General features: G+C 45.1%; 2 protein-coding genes across 2 annotated transcripts; both read right to left on the bottom strand.

Moving 5' to 3' along the window:
- Positions 1-12334: 12334 nt before the first annotated feature.
- Positions 12335-13005, bottom strand: LOC121973602 (cytochrome P450 71A1-like). The gene has a single exon (XM_042524997.1). The coding sequence runs from the start codon at positions 13002-13004 to the stop codon at positions 12396-12398; it is 609 nt and encodes a 202-aa protein (XP_042380931.1). The 5' UTR covers position 13005; the 3' UTR covers positions 12335-12395.
- Positions 13006-13077: 72 nt separating this feature from the next.
- LOC121972712 (cytochrome P450 71B34-like) lies at positions 13078-14115 on the bottom strand. The gene has a single exon (XM_042524356.1). The coding sequence runs from the start codon at positions 14113-14115 to the stop codon at positions 13078-13080; it is 1038 nt and encodes a 345-aa protein (XP_042380290.1).
- Between the last annotated feature and the right edge of the window lie 3031 nt (positions 14116-17146).

Genomic DNA, 17146 nt, shown 5'->3' with positions numbered 1-17146 from the left:
GCCCGTGCTGACAAGGAGAAGGCGGAGACCAAGCTGACAGATTATCAGGCAGGTGAAGTAGGTCGTCTGAGAGCCTACAGGCGAGCCTACGTTACCTCCCCTTTCTTCATGAAGAAAATAGAAGATCTGATGAATTTCCTGGTATGTTGTGGCGCAGGCGGAGGAGCTCGCCAAATGTTTGAACAGAATCTGCTTCGGGCTGCCCCCTCGGAAGATTTCCTGGATATAAGTCGCATCATGAACGAGATTCCTGATGGGTCATTCCCTTCTTTCAAGGATGATGGCGACTTCTTCCTTCTTCCTGAGCCTTCGACCGACTCTACTTCCTGCCTCCCTGAGCCTGCTACTGACCCCGCTGATGATAATCCCGCCCCAACGGACGATAATCCCTAAGATGGCAACATGTAATGCACTTTTTAATGTAAAACTGTAGCTAACTAACTCTCTTTCAACCTATTTGCTGATTTATCTTCAATTTGGCGTGTTTATCTTTCTCATGATACCCCTTGGCCGCGGACTCTCGATTTTCTCTTAGCATATTAATCATCTGACAGTGTGTTGTTCGATTGTTGGTAGTCTTGTATATTGCCCATCTGAGTCTATTTGAAACACCCCAAGGCCTTGTGTGTAATTTGGCCACCTATTTTAGGTCTCATTTACCCCTGGTCAGGGATCCTTCTTTTTCCCCGACCTGCTTTCATTGTCCTTCTCTGCTGATCCCCTGCCTCAGTCTTGCTCCTTGATCTATGCTTTGCCTCGTATTACAGGTCTGGATAACCGAAGATCGGGAATTTAAGAGTTAAGCACTCTTGCTCCTCGATCTGTCCTTTGCCTTGTATTACCGGTCTGGATAACCGAAGACCGAGAAATTAAGAGTTAAGCCCAGACCAGGGCCCCTCATAACCCAGGTCTGTATAGACGAAGACCGGGTTATTTAAGAGTTAAGCCCAGACGGGGGAAAGCGTGGGCACTTTTCTAAAACAACTGTTCATATCCTTTACCGAGATCCGTCTCCTCATACTTCGCGCTGGTACTTTTCTATGCCCTTAGACGTTATTTCCGAGGAAGATCCTTCGGCTCTCGTTGTTCCCGCCCATTATTTTGCTCCGATGGATGATAATATGACAAAATTACCCCTTTGCTAGGCGACTATAAATATTCTCCTCACTCTTGACTTCAAGTGTTTCATGTCCTTTTCCCCTTCCTTTTGCTTGAACCCCTTCTTACTTCCGATCCTCCTGCTTTTGCGTCGATAGCTTTCCGCTCAATCTTTCTTCTTTTTGCTTCTTTTTCTCATGGCTTCCCCCTCCTTTCTTCCTTCTTTGGCGGCGGCGTACTATCCTGGCTCATCCACCTTCGATGAATTGGACCGAGATGACCTACGTTACACCTACGGAATTGAGGATGACGTGCAAGTGATTATCCCCACTGGAATACATCAATTCTTCAATCCCCCTGCTGGCTCTAGCACCTTCTTTAAAGAGCAATTCGTGGCGGGCCTTCGTCTTCCTATCCACCCTTTCTTTTCCGACATATGCCACTACTTTCAAATTCCCCTAGGGCAACTGACACCCAACTCCATCGGGATCCTCTGTGGCTTTGTAATACTATGTGACATATGTGAATTATCTTGGTCCTCCCACTTATTCCACTGCTTCTTTATCTTTCGGCGCCAGGAAGAGGGCACATTTCGTTTTTAGCCTCGTCTCCGAACTACTTTTTTCTCATCCCTGCCGCCTTCTGCCCCAAGCTGGAGGAACAAATTTTTCTTCATTATCTTTCCCCACGAGGTGGAGTGGCCCCTGCGATGACAACAGTCACTTCCTCCCTCTCCCGAGCTAGGGGAATTTTATCTTGACACTTCTTACACAAAAGTCTCGTCTCGCTTGTCCAGCTGGCAGCTAAACTTGACGCGTTTGTTATCGTCAGATGAACTGTTGTCCTATTTTCGCCTGATTTATCTGACCCTTGATACGCCTCACTCCCTGTGTAAGTCTCTCTTTCCTTTCTGTTATCACTTCATGGGCACTTTATTTTTTCTATGGCAATTAATTTCACATTTTATCTTGTGCAGCTGAAGTCTTAACCCACGCTTCAGAGGTTCAGCCCCTTCCTTTGAGCGATATGGAAATAATGAGGCGTGGCCGAGTTATCCTACAGAGGAGAGCACTCCCCCACTCGTCTTCAACTTCAATCGGTGGGGCTTCCTCGGTCAATCCTCCGCCCCGACCTGCTCGGTGAGGGTCTTCTGGAGCCCGACCTGCTCCCCTGCTCGCCCTCGGGCCCCTCGTACAACTCGGCCTACTACCTCAACACCCCTCCAATCGGCTAGTCCTCCCAAAGCCACCTATACCCCTGGTCTAGGCCTTGGTGGAAGACGTATGGGCCTGGGTGGAGGAACAGGCAACGTTTCCTTTGCCAGCCCCGCTTTCAGAGAGGCTTCTCAAGCAGCTCGCAGGACCCGCTCCACAAATGACCGCCTGAGCCAGGATGCCCCTTCTCCCTCTAGACGCAGGGCTCGGTCACCCTCTGATGATTCTAATTCGGATGGCCAGCCGCTGGCTCAGAGACGTCGACGCTAAGCCCCACGTCCGGTGTTCGACTCAGGTCCGTCGTCTATCTCTTCTCCTCCTCCAGCTGCAGTTGCCTCTCCTCCACCTCCCATTGCGACTCCGCCTCCAATCCCGAGCCATGTAAATGATCCCCTCGCTCCATCTGATATTCCGGTCGAGCCTCCGTTGTCTCAACCTTCTGCATCGCAGCAACTTCAGGGCGATGAAGCTGGCCCCTCAGAACACCCTTCAGTTACCCCTTCTGCAGCACCTCCTCAGGATCCTTCTTCAGCTCCTTCTGGCTCAACTGCTGAGCCCTCAGCTCCTCCGGGCTCAGCTGCGGGTCCCTCAGAACCACCCCCGCTTACTCATCACTGTTACTATATCACTGTCCCTTCTGAGGAGAGGTTATGGTCTCGAACAGATGTTCCCACCAGCTCCCTCAAGATAAAAGGTCATCTAGCCACTTTATGGAAAGAAAGCATGCAGCACATGAACTCCTTGCCTCCCCTGGCTCAGATGGACAAATTCGCAGAGTTGTATATCAAGGTAAATTTTGAAGATTTCCCAACTGTTATTTTTCCCGCTCTTATCAGATATTTCCTGTATGTCTCAGTCTTGTGCAGAGTCTCTGGTAGTGAACCATTCCTTCCATGCTACTCATTATCAGAATAAGGCGCTGCGGGACCATGTTGCTGAACTGGAACTGCAATTGAATGATCCTGCCCATGCTAGCCATGCTTTACGGGCCGAGATAAAAGATTTAACCAAAAAGAAGAACAGTCTGGAAATATCCCTAGCGCAGGCCAACCGTGCACTTAAAGTTCTCCAGGAAGAATAAAGTCGAGTCAATATTGTGCACCAGCAGAGTGTAGATCAACAAACTTTAGAGCATCAACGAGCTATGGAACAATTGACTTAGAAGTTGCGTGCTGCCGAGACTCTGGCGCAAGAGCAAGACAAGAAGTTGAAATCTTAGGAGGCTCAATTGACCTCCCAAGCAGCAGAGCTGGCCACGGCCCGGAAAGAACTGACCCAGTCTCGGGCTACCACAGAGGGCGTATCAACAGTTCTGGCTATTTACAGAGATGGAGAGAACGATCGCTGCCTACAGAACCGTGCTTTGTATCTACGTTCTCCAGAATTCTGTGCATAGGTGGGACACCGTTTCTCCACGTCTGTTATCTATGGGGCGGGCGGGGCTCTGCGTCAACTTTATGAGCAAGACTACTTAAAGTCCCTTCCGCCTCCTGAATTTTTAGACCATGACCGAATCCTCAAAGAGATCCCGGATGAAATTTTTGCTCCTTTCAAGTGACATTTCTTGGCTACTTGTATATAGTGACGTGAGAATTTCTTGTAAAGTACTTTGCTGTTTCTTCATTTGCATTCTAAGGTTTGCTTTTACTAAAATGGCTTAGCTTTTGTCATAAAAAGTATTAGGACATACAATTTTTGCTTTCACATCTTCTTCTACTTTCTCCGATCTACTTTTCCCTGGCCTGCTATCCTGGTTTGTTGGATAAGTGACAGCCCGGCTTACCACCCAGCTAACACTTCTCGGCCTACTTCTTCAAACTTGATAAGGTCGCAGGTAATTAGCACTCCATGGTCGATCTAGCTTTTTGCCCCGTTCATCTTGTAAATAATAAGCTCCGGATGCTAACTTTTTAATGACCTTGTAAGGCCCGTCCCATTGAGGTGCTAGCTTAGTCACGTCTCCCACTGGCTTGATTTGCTTCCAGACCAGATCTCCTTCTCCGAAGAATCGAGGAATCACTCTTCTGTTATAATTTTGTCTCATCCTTTGTCAATAGGCCTCCAACCGAGCCACCGTTCTGTCCCGAGTTTCACTAATGAGATCCAGCTCAGCTAACCGTCGCTCTGTGTTTCCTTCATCATATAGTGTCCTCCTGACCGATGTCACTCCAATTTCTATGGGTACAACTGCTTCATTGCCATAAACCAGGTGGAATTGTGTCAGACTTGTACTTTCCCGAGGTGTTGTACGGTAAGCCCACAGAATGCTTGGCAACTATTCCACCCAATTGCCTCCAACATGATCTAGCTTGACCTTCAGACCTCGTACTATTTCTCTGTTGATTACCTTGGTCTGACCATTGCTTTGAGGATAAGCTACTGAAGTGAAGGCTTGCGTTATGCCAAATCCCTTGCACCAGGCCTGGATTCTTTGTCCTTGAAATTGCCTTCCATTGTCAGACACCAGCTTGTGAGGAATACCAAATCTGCAAAGAATGTTCTTCCACAGGAATTGAATGGCGGCATCTTTTGTGATCCGGGCTAGAGCTTCTGCTTCTACACACTTAGAAAAATAGTTCACGGCCACCAATAAGAAACGTCTCTGACCGGGCGCCATCGAAAATGGTCCCACGATATCCATGCCCCATTGATCAAAAGGACATGAAACTATAGAAGTTCTCAATAGGGTCGTAGGTCGATGTGTCAAGTTTTGATGTTTCTGGCAGGACAAGCATGTGCTCACCAACTTATGTGCATCCCTTTGTAAAGTGGGTCAGAAATACCCGACCAGGAATACCTTGCAAGATAATGTCTGACCGCCAACATGATTGCCACAGCATCCCAGGTGTATTTCTCACAAGGCCTGGTCGGCCTCCTCCATACTCAAGCATTTAAGTAAAGGTCGAGAGAAGGACCTCTTGTAGAGCTGGTCCCCAATCATGACATAAGCATGGACCTGCTTCCTTATCAATCGTGATTCTTCTGGTCGGTCGGTAAGATCTCCTGTCTGAGATAATTAATCATGGGTGTCCGTCAATCAATAGTTTCCTCTCTATTATTTTACAGGTCTATCTGAGCTATCAGAAAAGTTTGTGTCGTTGACCGATCCAACACCCAAGTGGTTAAGGAACTGGCCATCTTTGCTAGCTCATCTGCTCTTTCATTATCTAACCTGGGAATCTTGGTCACTGTGACTTCTGCGAATTCCCCCTTCATCTTTTCATATGCTTCCTGATATACTTGTAATTTATCACAATTTATCATAAAGTTGTCATTCACCTGCTGAGTTACCAGCCGCGAATCGAAATGAATGATTACCCGGGCTGCCCCACGTGTCGGGATGCTTGCAATCCTGCCAACAAAGCCTCGTATTCGGCTTCATTGTTCGTGGCTCAGAAATTTAATCGAACCGCCAATTGGAGTATATATCCTTGAGGAGATATTACCAAGACCCCGACTCCGCTTCCTGGTGATTAGCAGACTCATCCACGTAGATCTTCCAGGTTTCTTCAGAGTTGGTCTGATGAACTTCTGTTAAGAAATCTGCCAAGGTCTGCGCCTTAATAGCGGTGCGCGGCTGATACTGTATATCATATTCTCCCAACTCCGTTGCCCATTTGATAAGTCGACCCGCAACTTCTACATTAGTTAGTGCTCTTCCCATGGTGCTATTGGTTAGGACTGTGATAGGATGCGATAAGAAATAGGGTCTCAACCGCCGATCCATAAGGACCAATCCATAAACCAACTTTTCTAAGGCCGTGTATCAAGACTCGGCCCCTTTCAATAAATGACTGAAGAAATACACTGGCCGTTGTACATTATCATGTTCTTTAACAAGCACAGCCCCTACAGCCTCAGGGGTAGCCAACAAGTAGACCCATAAAGGTTCTCCTACAACTGGCTTAAAGAGAGAAGGGAGAGTCTCCAAATACTTCTTCAGTTCTTCGAAAGCTCTGGTGCATTCTTCATCCCATTGGAATTTGGAGGCCTTCCTTAGCACCTTAAAGAAAGGAGCAGCTCGGTCTGCAGACCGGGAAATAAATCTGGACAGGGCTGTTATTCTGTCGACCAGCTTCTGGGTTTCTTTTAAATTTTGAGAAGGCTGCATATCCTTTAGTATTTGAAATTTTTCAGGATTGACTTCTATTCCTCGCTCAATCACCAGGTAACCTAAGAATTTTCCTCCTTTAGCTCCAAATAAGCATTTCAAGGGATTCAGCTTCAACCCATATTGTCAGAGAGTCCTGCATGTTTCTTCCACATCTTTGATCAAGTTCACGACCAGCAGGGATTTGATGAGTATATCATCTGCATAGACCTCCACATTTCGCTCAATCTGCTCCCGAAAGATTTTATCCATCATTCGTTGGTATGTGGCTTCTGCGTTCCTAAGGCCAAAGGGCATGACAGTATAACAGAAAGTACCGTCAGCCGTAATAAAGCTAACCTTTTCTTGATCCTCCCTTGCTAGAGTATCTGATGATACCCCTGGTAGGCGTCCAGCATACATATCCTCTCGCATCCAGCCGTGGAGTCCACCATTTGATCAATCTGGGGCAGAGGATAGCAGTCTTTAGGGCTGGCCCGGTTGAGGTCCCGGAAGTCTATGCACACTCTCCACTTATTGTTGGGCTTCTTTACCAAGACTACATTGGAGAGCCATGATGGGAACAAAACCTCCCGAACATGTCCTGCCTTCTTGAGCTGATCCACCTCGGCTCTTATTATTTTATTCTGGTCAGCTGAAAATTCCTTTTCTTTTGTTTTACAGGTCGGGAATCTGGTACTAAATGCAGCTTGTGTTCAACTACTTCCGGCTTGACCCCGGGCAGCTCTTCAGTAGACCAGGCAAAGACATCCTGGTTGCGGATCAAGCATTGAATTAACTCTTCTTTGAGGGGAGAGGGAAGGTCGCTTGCCACCTGGGTTAGACTTTCAGGTCGCTCGGCGTGTAGTTGTACTTCTTCCCAAGGGATGGGTTCTTCAGCTATAGGCAGAGGCTCCTCCTGCACAGCATGAACACCTCCATCTTGTATCCTCTGATTTTCCGAGCCTCTACTCAGACCATGTCAATATAACATCGGCGAGAAACCCTCTGTTCTCCTTTAACTTCCCCGACCTGCTCGCTCACAGGAAATTTAATTTTTTGATGGAATATTGAGACAGCAGCCCTAAATTAATGCAGGGCGGGCCTTCCTAGAATGACATTATAAGAAGAAGGGGAGTCCACTACTATGAAAGTGCTCCTCCTGGTACGCACCAACGGCTCAGTGCCCAAAGATATGGCCAGCTTAATCTTACCCATAGGCTTCACTTCATTGCTTGTAAATCCGTATAGAGATGTGGCCACCGGCTGGAGTTCAGCAGCATCAATTTGCATTTCTTCGAATGTGGTCCTGAATAGAATGTTGACCGAGCTCCCGGTGTCAACGAAAACCCGAGCCACTCGACTATTGGCAATGATGGCTTTGATGATGAGTGCATCGTCATGAGGTAACTCTAGACCCTCCAGGTCTGCTGGCTCGAAGCTAATAACGGGGTCGGCGGCTTATTCTTGACTGCATCCGACAACATGAATCTCTAATCGATGGATATGAGACTTGCGTGCTCTCCCTGAATCTCCGTCAGTTGGCCCTCCAGAGATCATGCCAATCTCTCTGATGGCCGCATTACCTCTATTCTCGGCCTCCCGTGATCCTTCGGGCTCTTTTCCCCGGCCAAGTTGATGAGTACTGGGTCCTGCGAGGTCGGGGCGAGCTTGCCCGACCTGTCCAGCCACACCCCATTGTTCTTCCATCATCTTGATCAATTGAGGGGCTAATTCAGGCGGAGGTAAACCCATCTCGGCAGCTCGTTTGGAGTCTCGAGCGAACTGAAAACAATGATTAGTATCATGATACGTGACCGATGATAGGTACAGTACCGATTATTCCATGGCCCTGGTCGGAGAACATGCACGGCGACAACTCATGGTGCAGGTTTGACTTCCGGCCCAGGATGAAATACAGGTCTAGCCTCCCAGGCTCGCGGCAGAGGTTGAGGGGGTGGTTGAGGTACCCTTCTTTCTTGCTTGTTGGTGGAGGGAGGTGGTCTTTCCACCTTCCTTCGAGCTGCTTGCGCTTCTTCCACTTTGATATAGGAAGTAGCTTTTTCCACCATCTCATCAAAATTCCGAGCAGAATTTTTGATGAGATCTCTGAAGAATTCTCCCACTCCCAATCCATGAGAGAAGGCGCTCATCAGAATCTCTGAAGTGGCAGTGGGGGCATCCTGAGCCACTTGATTAAAGCGGTTGATATAACTTCTTAAGGGCTCAGTCGACCCTTGCTTCAGAGCGAAGAGACAATGATCTGTCTTCTGATACTTCTTGCTGCTAGCAAATCAACGCAGAAAAGCCGTTTTGAAGTCCAAAAAACAGGTAATGGACCCTTGAGGTAGCCCATCGAACCACTTTAAGGCCGAGCCAGCTAAAGTGTTCAAGAAAACTCTGCATTTGACAGCATCGCTGTATTGGTGCAGCAGGGCTGCATTTTTAAATTTTCGTAAGTGCTCCTCCGGATCTTTGCTCCCGTCATACTCTTCGATCGACGGGGCTCTGTAACCCTTAGGCAGTCTTTTATTTAAAATCCTGGCCGAGAAAGGTACTTTCTCGTCCGGATCTTCGGGGAACACCTCAGGTACGATAAGGGCATTTCCCTTCTTCGAGTCTCGTGGCAAGGAACTCTCAGCCATGGAGGCTTGAGGCTGCTCCTTCTTGAGGCTCTGCCCTTGAGGCTCTGGCTGATAATATCCCACACCAGGCTCACGATAAGGAATTTGAGGAAATACCTCAAGCTACTTTCTTTTAGAACCCCGATCTGAAACAGGGAGGGGCTCCTTGGAAGCTTCAGCAGGAGCTTGTCGTGGGCGTGAAACAGTTGCCTGCCTCTCGGAGGTTGCCAACCTTTTGGCATCCTTGAAGAGCTCATACTCTCCGGCGGTCATAGTGACATGAATACGACCAGACTCCTCTATCGTCATGTCCCGAAACAAGTTGTTGTGTTCCCACAGATGGCGCCAAATTTGATCCCGTCCGGAAGTTGAGTCGGATGAAGGCGGGTCTTGTTGTGTGAAAAGTTGACGGAGAGTCGTTGAAGTGTCAAATATACCTGGTACCCCCCTCTGGAAAGGTTCACACGGGCGGTTGACGGCTAGAAATAATCAGGACGACGACGTTGTTGCCCTGCGCACACTCAGACGGATCCACCAGTCGTTAGAGACAAAAAACCAGGGAAAAAGTCCCCGAGTCAGGCCCTCCGACGCTCAAGTCAGGTACTTTTTCCCCAGAAATCGCAGAGAAGTGATGAAAAGTATAGACTAGTAAGAAATGACGAGTGAGCGTACATGCATAAGGAACAAGGCATCCCTTTTTATACTGTAACTGAAGTTTCTGGGTCTGACGAGTGTCAGGTAATGTCGGCTGTTAGGCTTTGTCTGACGACGATTGACACGTGGCTTTTCTTGATAGGCTGGCGGCAAAATCGAAGGTGTATTGAGCCCCAACTATTGGCATATTCCCTGATATCTTGATTATTCTCTCTAACAAGTAGTTACGATTCCTTGGCTAATTTGTCCTGTAGTATCTGACCAATGAGCCTGCGTTTCGAGATCTGGGCTCGCCCTACTTTTATATATCATTACCCTTGACTTGTATGCCCCGACCTGCACGTTGGGTCTATAAACAGACCTGTGATCCTTGGCTTGGATGTCCCGACCTGCATGCCAGGTCTGTAAGCAGACCTGTGACTTTGGCTTGAATGTCCCGACCTGCACGCTGGGTCTGTAAGCAGACCTGTGATCCTTGGCTTAGATGTCCCGACCTGTACGCTAGGTCTGTAAGCAGACCTGTGATCCTTGGCTTGGATGTCCCGACCTGCACGCTGGGTCTGTACCAAACCTGTTGGTAGTTTCCATCCTTAGCCATACCTGGCCCACGAGCCCATTTATTACTCACTATCAAGGTTGGGTCTTATAATTCTCTCCTTTGACCACCCTGCCCGTCGAGACTTTGACTTTGGCCACGTAAGCTGGACTTTTGACCTCCCTGCTGTCTATGTCAGCCTGACTGCTGACCGGCCACGGAGGCTTGACTTCTGACCTTCCTGACCTCCCCCTCAGCTTGACTGCTGACCGGCCACGGAGGCTTGACTTTTGACCTTCCTATCCTCCAGGTCAGCTTGACTTCTGACCCTCTTGCGGTTTTGACTCATAACCACATCATCCTATCGACCCCACAAAACATGCACCGTATCACAAGCCTCCCTCTCAAGTCTAGTTGAATGAGGCTCTAGTTCGACTGACTAGACCCTCGTCCTTGTGTTGGCTGACCTGGCTCTCGCACCCTTTGCTGCCCTGTCTCCCCTCTACCTTTTGGGGAATATCCTGTCCTCCTAGGAGAGGTACTATCTCCTATGCTCATGCTGACCCCTCAACTTCTGAGTGCGCTTTCTTCCCATAAATGCTACACTTTCTAAGCGTCGCCTCAAGCTTCAAGTAAACCTCTTCACCTTCTCCTTCCTTATAAAAGATCTGAACATCCGCTGCTTCCAACTATCCTCTTGTTAATGCAGTATTCTGTACAAATGGAGCCTACCACAGAACCTAACGAACTTGCTTCTCTGCTTAGACAGACTTCCCATCTGCTAGAGCTATCGGCTCAAAAAGAAGAAGTCTCACTCTAGCAAATTGCCACTCTGACGGAGCTACTGGCTCAAAAGGAAGGCATCCTTCAGGAGATGACCGCGAGCAAAGATCTTCAGGCTTCCCTTACTCATGAGATGGAGAGCCTCTGGCTAACCGCCAAATCTAGGACCCGAGCCGAGATCGCTCTTAAGCATAAAGCTCAATCTGACTTTCAGAGTCAGGGGCAATATATTGTTTACTTGAAGAGGAAGCATGAAGATGAGGTGACTCTCTTGAAAGAGGAAGGACGTATCAAAGATGAGACCATTGGGCAGTTGAAACGTACCATCGACCTAATTACAGAAGATCTAATTAAGGTCCGAGCTCATCTGACTAGAAAGGATCAAGCCTCTGGCTTTGGAAGCTATGTAAACCCTTAAGGACTGTATCTCTGATTTTAATAGAACAACAGCTGTTTTTGTATTCCCCTCCTATTGTAACTTCACACTTTGCTTTGGATATCATCATGTTTTTGTGGAACACCTGTGTCTGTCTAATATTTCTACCAAAAATAACAGTAATAAAAAAGTAGATTGCAATATAAATTAAATGGACAACTACATTTAACATAAATGTAGACATTTGACCAATGTAATTCTTATTTCAAAATAAATGTTTATAAAAAATTAGGCTTTTAGTATACATCCTAACACTATGGATGTTGAAGACGTTGTTTTAAACTAAAGGACTACTTTTCAACCTGGGGCGTCTGATGCAAGAGCATCTAGGGATATAATCATCTTATATCATCTAACGTGGGTATATTAACCTTCAAGTTGTTACGAAAAGAAAATGCGACTACCAACCTCCCTTCTGGATATTGAAGAAGGACGATCAAAGCTACTTACAAGGAAAATAATTAGTTTGTAACCTTCTAACATAGTTACATTCGATTCAAAGTCTAGAGGAGACGGAATCGGCTAACTAAGTCATCAACATTCTAGATCTGATCTTTTGATTTTTCTTTTATTTATTTTAAATTTTTAGAATTTCTTTTCTTTTTAAAACTTAATTGAGATCTTATCTCTTTTGAAAAGGATTAATTTTATTTTCGTAAAGTTAGTTTATATTTTTTTTAATATTAGTTATTTTTATTTTTTATTTTTCTATTCCTTTTGTGATATTTTCTTATTTTTTAAAGTTATTTAACTAAGATTTAGGGCTCCTGTAAAAAAATTATATTAATATTAAGTTTAATAAAGTTTATTTTTATTTAAACCAGAGGCGGCTCCTTCCCCTGTGCCATAATACAATTAAAGTAACTTTGCCGGAGTTGCCATCAGCATTCCCCTCTGCCATAATACAACTAAAGTAACTTCGCCAGAGTTGCCATCAGCATTCCCCTCCGCCATAATGCAATTAAAGTAACTTCGCCGGAGTTGCCATCAGCACGAGCGGCTCCTTCTTGCTAACGACGAGCCCAAACACCTCGCTCATGTCCAGATCCTCCCTTCTCACTCCCGCAGGCAATGCCCAGTCGAAGCCGTGTAAGAGATTGGCCAGTGTAAGCCAGATAACCCACTCTGCCATCAAGATCCCGGGACAGATCCTCCGGCCGCTGCCGAACGGCACCAGCTCGAAGCACTGCCCCTGGTAGTTGACGGAGCTGCCCTCAAACCGCTCCGGCCGGAACTCGTCGGGTTTATCCCATAGGTTCGCATCTCGCCCGATGCTCCACGCGTTGATGTAGATTCTAGTGCCGGCGGGAACGTCGTAGCCAGCGACCTTGCAACTCTGCTGGCACTCGTGGGGCAGCATCAGGGGGGCGGCCGGGTGGAGTCGGAGGATCTCCTTGACGATGGCCTGCAGGTAGCTGAGCCTCGGGAGGTCCTCCTCGTCGACGTAGCTTTTTCCGGCTGCCACTCGGCGGACTTCCTCCTGGGCTCTAGCGAGCACTCGAGGAGTCCTCACTAGCTCCGCCATGGCCCATTGCAATGTCGTAACCGTTGTGTCCGTTCCGCCGAACATCAAGTCCTGATAAAGATGGGGATTGATTAATTGAGAGGAAATTAATCCTTTTAGATCAACACGAATCTCTAAATCAAAGTTTTATATAGGATTCCGTAATTCGCCAATTTGGACAGTACGTGGTTTTTACCCAGAGAAAAGCTTTCACGGCGTCCCTCGTGAGGCCGCCTTCCTTGTTACTCTGTTCCTCTTTGAGTAAGCGCATCAGAACACTGGCATAGGTGCCGTCCTCACTACTGCCGGTGCCGGCGCGTTCCCGCTCTTTAATTTCCCTTTCGAACAAGTCGTCCCACTCCTTGAAGCTCCTCTCAAGCCTTCCATGCACTCCCGTGACGGCGTTGAGCCAGCGGCGCGCCCACGGGAAGTAGTCCCCAGCGACGAACCCCCCCAAGATCTCCGCCGTCAGACATAACACGCCCCCGATCTCGCTCATCGAGGATTCCCCCGCCGGCGCGAACCTCTTCCCAAACACGGCCCGGCATACAATGCAGCTCACCAAACTCATCAGACTCTTGCTGAGGTCGACCGTGTGGCCGGACGCGGCGGCAGCGGCCACGGTGTTCATCAGGGTCCGTACCTCCTCCTCCCTCGCGGCGGAGAGGCCTCGGACCGGGCGCGGGGAGAGGAAGTGGGTGAGCAAGAGCCGGCGCGCACTGACCCAGCGGGGGGAGTAGGGGGAGAGAGCGACTTCGAGGCTGCCGTAGGAGTAACGGCGCCAGGTTGCGATATCGGGGCGGGAGCAGAGTGAGAGGTCGTTGGTCTTGAGGACGTCGCGGGCGATGGCGGGGGAGGAGACGACGAGAGTGGTGATTCTCCCGAGCTGGAGGCGGAGGAGGGGGCCGTAGGCAAGTGAGAGTTGGTGAAGGGAGCGGTGGGGGAGGTCGCCGATCTGGTAGAGATTGCCGATGATGGGGAGGCCCGGCGGGTTGGGTGGGAGGCGGAGGCTGCTGGTTTCCTTGTTGACCTTCTGGCGGCGGCGGCGGAGGTAGAAGAGCAGCAACAACGTGAAGGAGATGAGTAGGAGTGTAGTGAAGAAGGTGGAGGTTGCATGTGCATGGAATTGGAGGTTCCGCGGGGACTCCTCTTGGGCGGCCGAAGGAACAGCAGGCATTGTCGATAACCTTCCTAGTTGCTTCTCCTTCTTCTTCCCTCTCTCTTGTTCTTCCCTCTCTAGTTTGAATCTGATGCTAATATAGATCTAGTTTGGAGGATTGGTTAGCTGGATTTTGATTAGAATCTGTGAAGATGATGGAATGGATTGATTGATGAAATAGAGAATTGAATTCATAAAATTTACCATCAATTTACTAAATTAAACATTAACTTTCAATCACTTTTTCATTCTCCATTTTCATCTAACCAAACGGGAATGGAATACTGGACCATCCCCTGATCGAGTACTTATATTAATGGGAGACAATGACCCCCATCTTTCTTGATCTAGGAGTTTGTCAAAAAATGATTTAAGGATCTCATTCCAACCAAACACCCCCATGTGACATTTGTAGTGGTTAAGTAATTAAAAAACCCAATATAAATTAATATTCTAAATATTGGTAAGTATTTATAAATTATCATACGTAGGCGAACTAGAAAAGACATTTACCGCCAAAATTAATTGGGCAGAACTTAAGCACAAAAAATATAAAAAGAAAAAAAAAACTAAACTAAGAGAAGCCACTCTGTTTGTTAAAACAAACAAATTTAAATAAAATAATTTTAAGATGCGGTATATAAGAATATTTTAAATAAAAAATTATAGATGGGATATTATTTTAATAATTTTTAAAAGAGCCATGGATAAAAAAGAAGACTCTGATTTCCTTTAGTATTTACAATATAATTTAATAATATATATTGTGTATAATTTAATGACACTTGTAATGTGAAAAAAAAAATGAGCGTGCAAGAGAAAGGAAAAATTAAGAGAAAAAAATGGATGGATTTGTAATTTGTGAATCAACTTAATGCCTTGAATTTCAATTCAGTTTGAGTCAAGTTTCAGCCCAGCTTAAATTCATTAAAAAAATCCAATAATAATTATTTTTAAACTGACTTGATTTGACTCGATTACTCTAGCAAATAAATTTAAACACCACAAATTGACTCATTTATCATCCATTTCTTTTCTTAAACACTCTTCTACTTAAAAATAAAATAAAATAAAATTAATAGCTGTAAAATTATAGTGGAGCCGATCGCAGCCTCTAGCTGCAAAATTATAGTCCATAGCGACCGCCTATCTATTATTTTATATTTTTTTATTAAGAAATGTACTTATGCTGATTCTTTTAAATACTTTAAAAAGTTAAATGTTCCCTAATAAATTATTAAAATATTTGATTTTAGTATTTGAAAAAAATATAGGTTCACTATATTAATGACCCCCTAATGATGACTCCAAGGATATAGAGGGAGGTATATGCATATAAACAGGCGTCAGAAGTATGGTGAGTTAAACCTTATATCGTCAGTTCCTGAGAATCGACCTTTGGTAATTATGTCAGAGATATCATATACTTACCGTCTGTGCTACGCTCTAACTTCGATAAGAACAAGGGCGGAGCCAGGTACATCCCAACCCGGGTTGTAGCCCGGGTGCCAGCAGAGGTGAAAAGAGAGAAAACTCAAATTGACGTTTGAAAAAAAGAGAAAAACGAAAGAGAAAGAGGAGCTTAGTCCAGATAGCATTGGCGCTCGTGGCGCACAACCTGGATAGATTACCTGGGCTAGCTCCGCCAGTGGATAAGAATTATTACAAATTCATTAATATAATTTTTTAAGTTAATATTAAAAATATTCAAATTTTAGAACCAATTAACTTTGAGATGGTTGGTTCAGTTTAAAAAAATATTTTCATTGCCCATCAGATAAATTGAAAAATACCGATAGTGATTTATCCAAACGGCTAGCATTATATTCTTAGGCCTATTTATTTTTTATTAGAAGAAAATTTTCCTATAATACGTCATAATTAAAAATCAAATCTTAAATTCATTAATTATTCATTAGAGAGTCTATCATTAACCAATTGCCTCGAAAACCTGATAAAAAGTAAAATGTATTTATTAAATAATTAAAATTAAATTTTCACATAAATATATTTATAATGGTAGTTAAAATTAGAATGTTAAGAGTCATCACACTTCTTATATTTACTTAGAGAGTGGAATATAAAATTGAATCGTCTATTTTAAAATTAATCGGATCGATACTTCTAATTAAAAAAACATTAATCAAGAATTTTATTTTTATTATAAAACAAGAGAATATAAAAGTTAGCTCCACGAGATTTTAGCTTTTTCCGTTGAATATTAAGTAGAGCATGGCCATATCCCCAAAATGATGAATGAACGATCTTTTAAATTAGTTTTAAAACTTTAAAATATATATTTAATGATTTAAACCTCAATGAATTGAATTGATGTTAAATTCAATTGTTATCACTATGTTAAATAATGGCTAAATGTCTTTATTTTCATGTATGGTATTGATCCTATTTGAGTAGGGTAAAGACAGTTAGTTGGAGATATGACTTAATTATTGATTATGTGAAGACTCTGTTTCATCCTACAAAATCAAAAATATTAGGGGGCGTTTGGTTTACGTTTTTCATGTTGTTTTCTATTTTCATTTTTTGAGAAAATGGAAAACGCGTTTGGTTTGTGTTTTCCACGTTCATTTTTAAGAAAATGAGAAAGTGTTTTCTAAGAAAACAAAAAACGCAGAAAAGTCATTTTCTAAAAAATGAAAAACGCACGTTTTCCAAAAAATGAAAATGAAAATGGGACAAACCAAACGCACCCTTAGTATCGAGTTAGAAAAGGAGTCTTTGATATTGGCTCTCTGACGTTCATCAGAATAGTAGAAGAATAATAGAAATTATAGCAACAAGAGTTTAATTATAGAATAATACATACCTCCTCGGGTGCATGGACCTCCCTTTATATAGTTGTCCTGTAGTGTACGTGCATACTTCTCAAAGCATGTGCACATTATGAAAAGACAGGTTAGAAAAGTGTCTCTGACACTATTTTTTAATAGGACATGTAAATTTCTGACATGACAATAGAAGCTTTCATCATACGATTTGTCTGTTGACCATGTTCTCCTGTCAGCGGCATTAACTTCCCAAAGGATAC

The sequence above is a fragment of the Zingiber officinale genome, chromosome 4A, assembly GCF_018446385.1.
Source record: "Zingiber officinale cultivar Zhangliang chromosome 4A, Zo_v1.1, whole genome shotgun sequence".
In the NCBI taxonomy this organism is placed as follows: domain Eukaryota; kingdom Viridiplantae; phylum Streptophyta; class Magnoliopsida; order Zingiberales; family Zingiberaceae; genus Zingiber; species Zingiber officinale.
The sequence above is the reverse complement of the archived record's forward strand: the minus strand, read 5'-3'. Positions and strand labels throughout refer to the sequence as shown.

Excerpts from the sequence above, each read along its gene's own strand:
- LOC121973602 (XM_042524997.1), bottom strand. The coding sequence starts at position 13,004 with ATGTTCGGCGGAACGGACACAACGGTTACGACATTGCAATGGGCCATG.
- LOC121972712 (XM_042524356.1), bottom strand. The coding sequence starts at position 14,115 with ATGCCTGCTGTTCCTTCGGCCGCCCAAGAGGAGTCCCCGCGGAACCTC.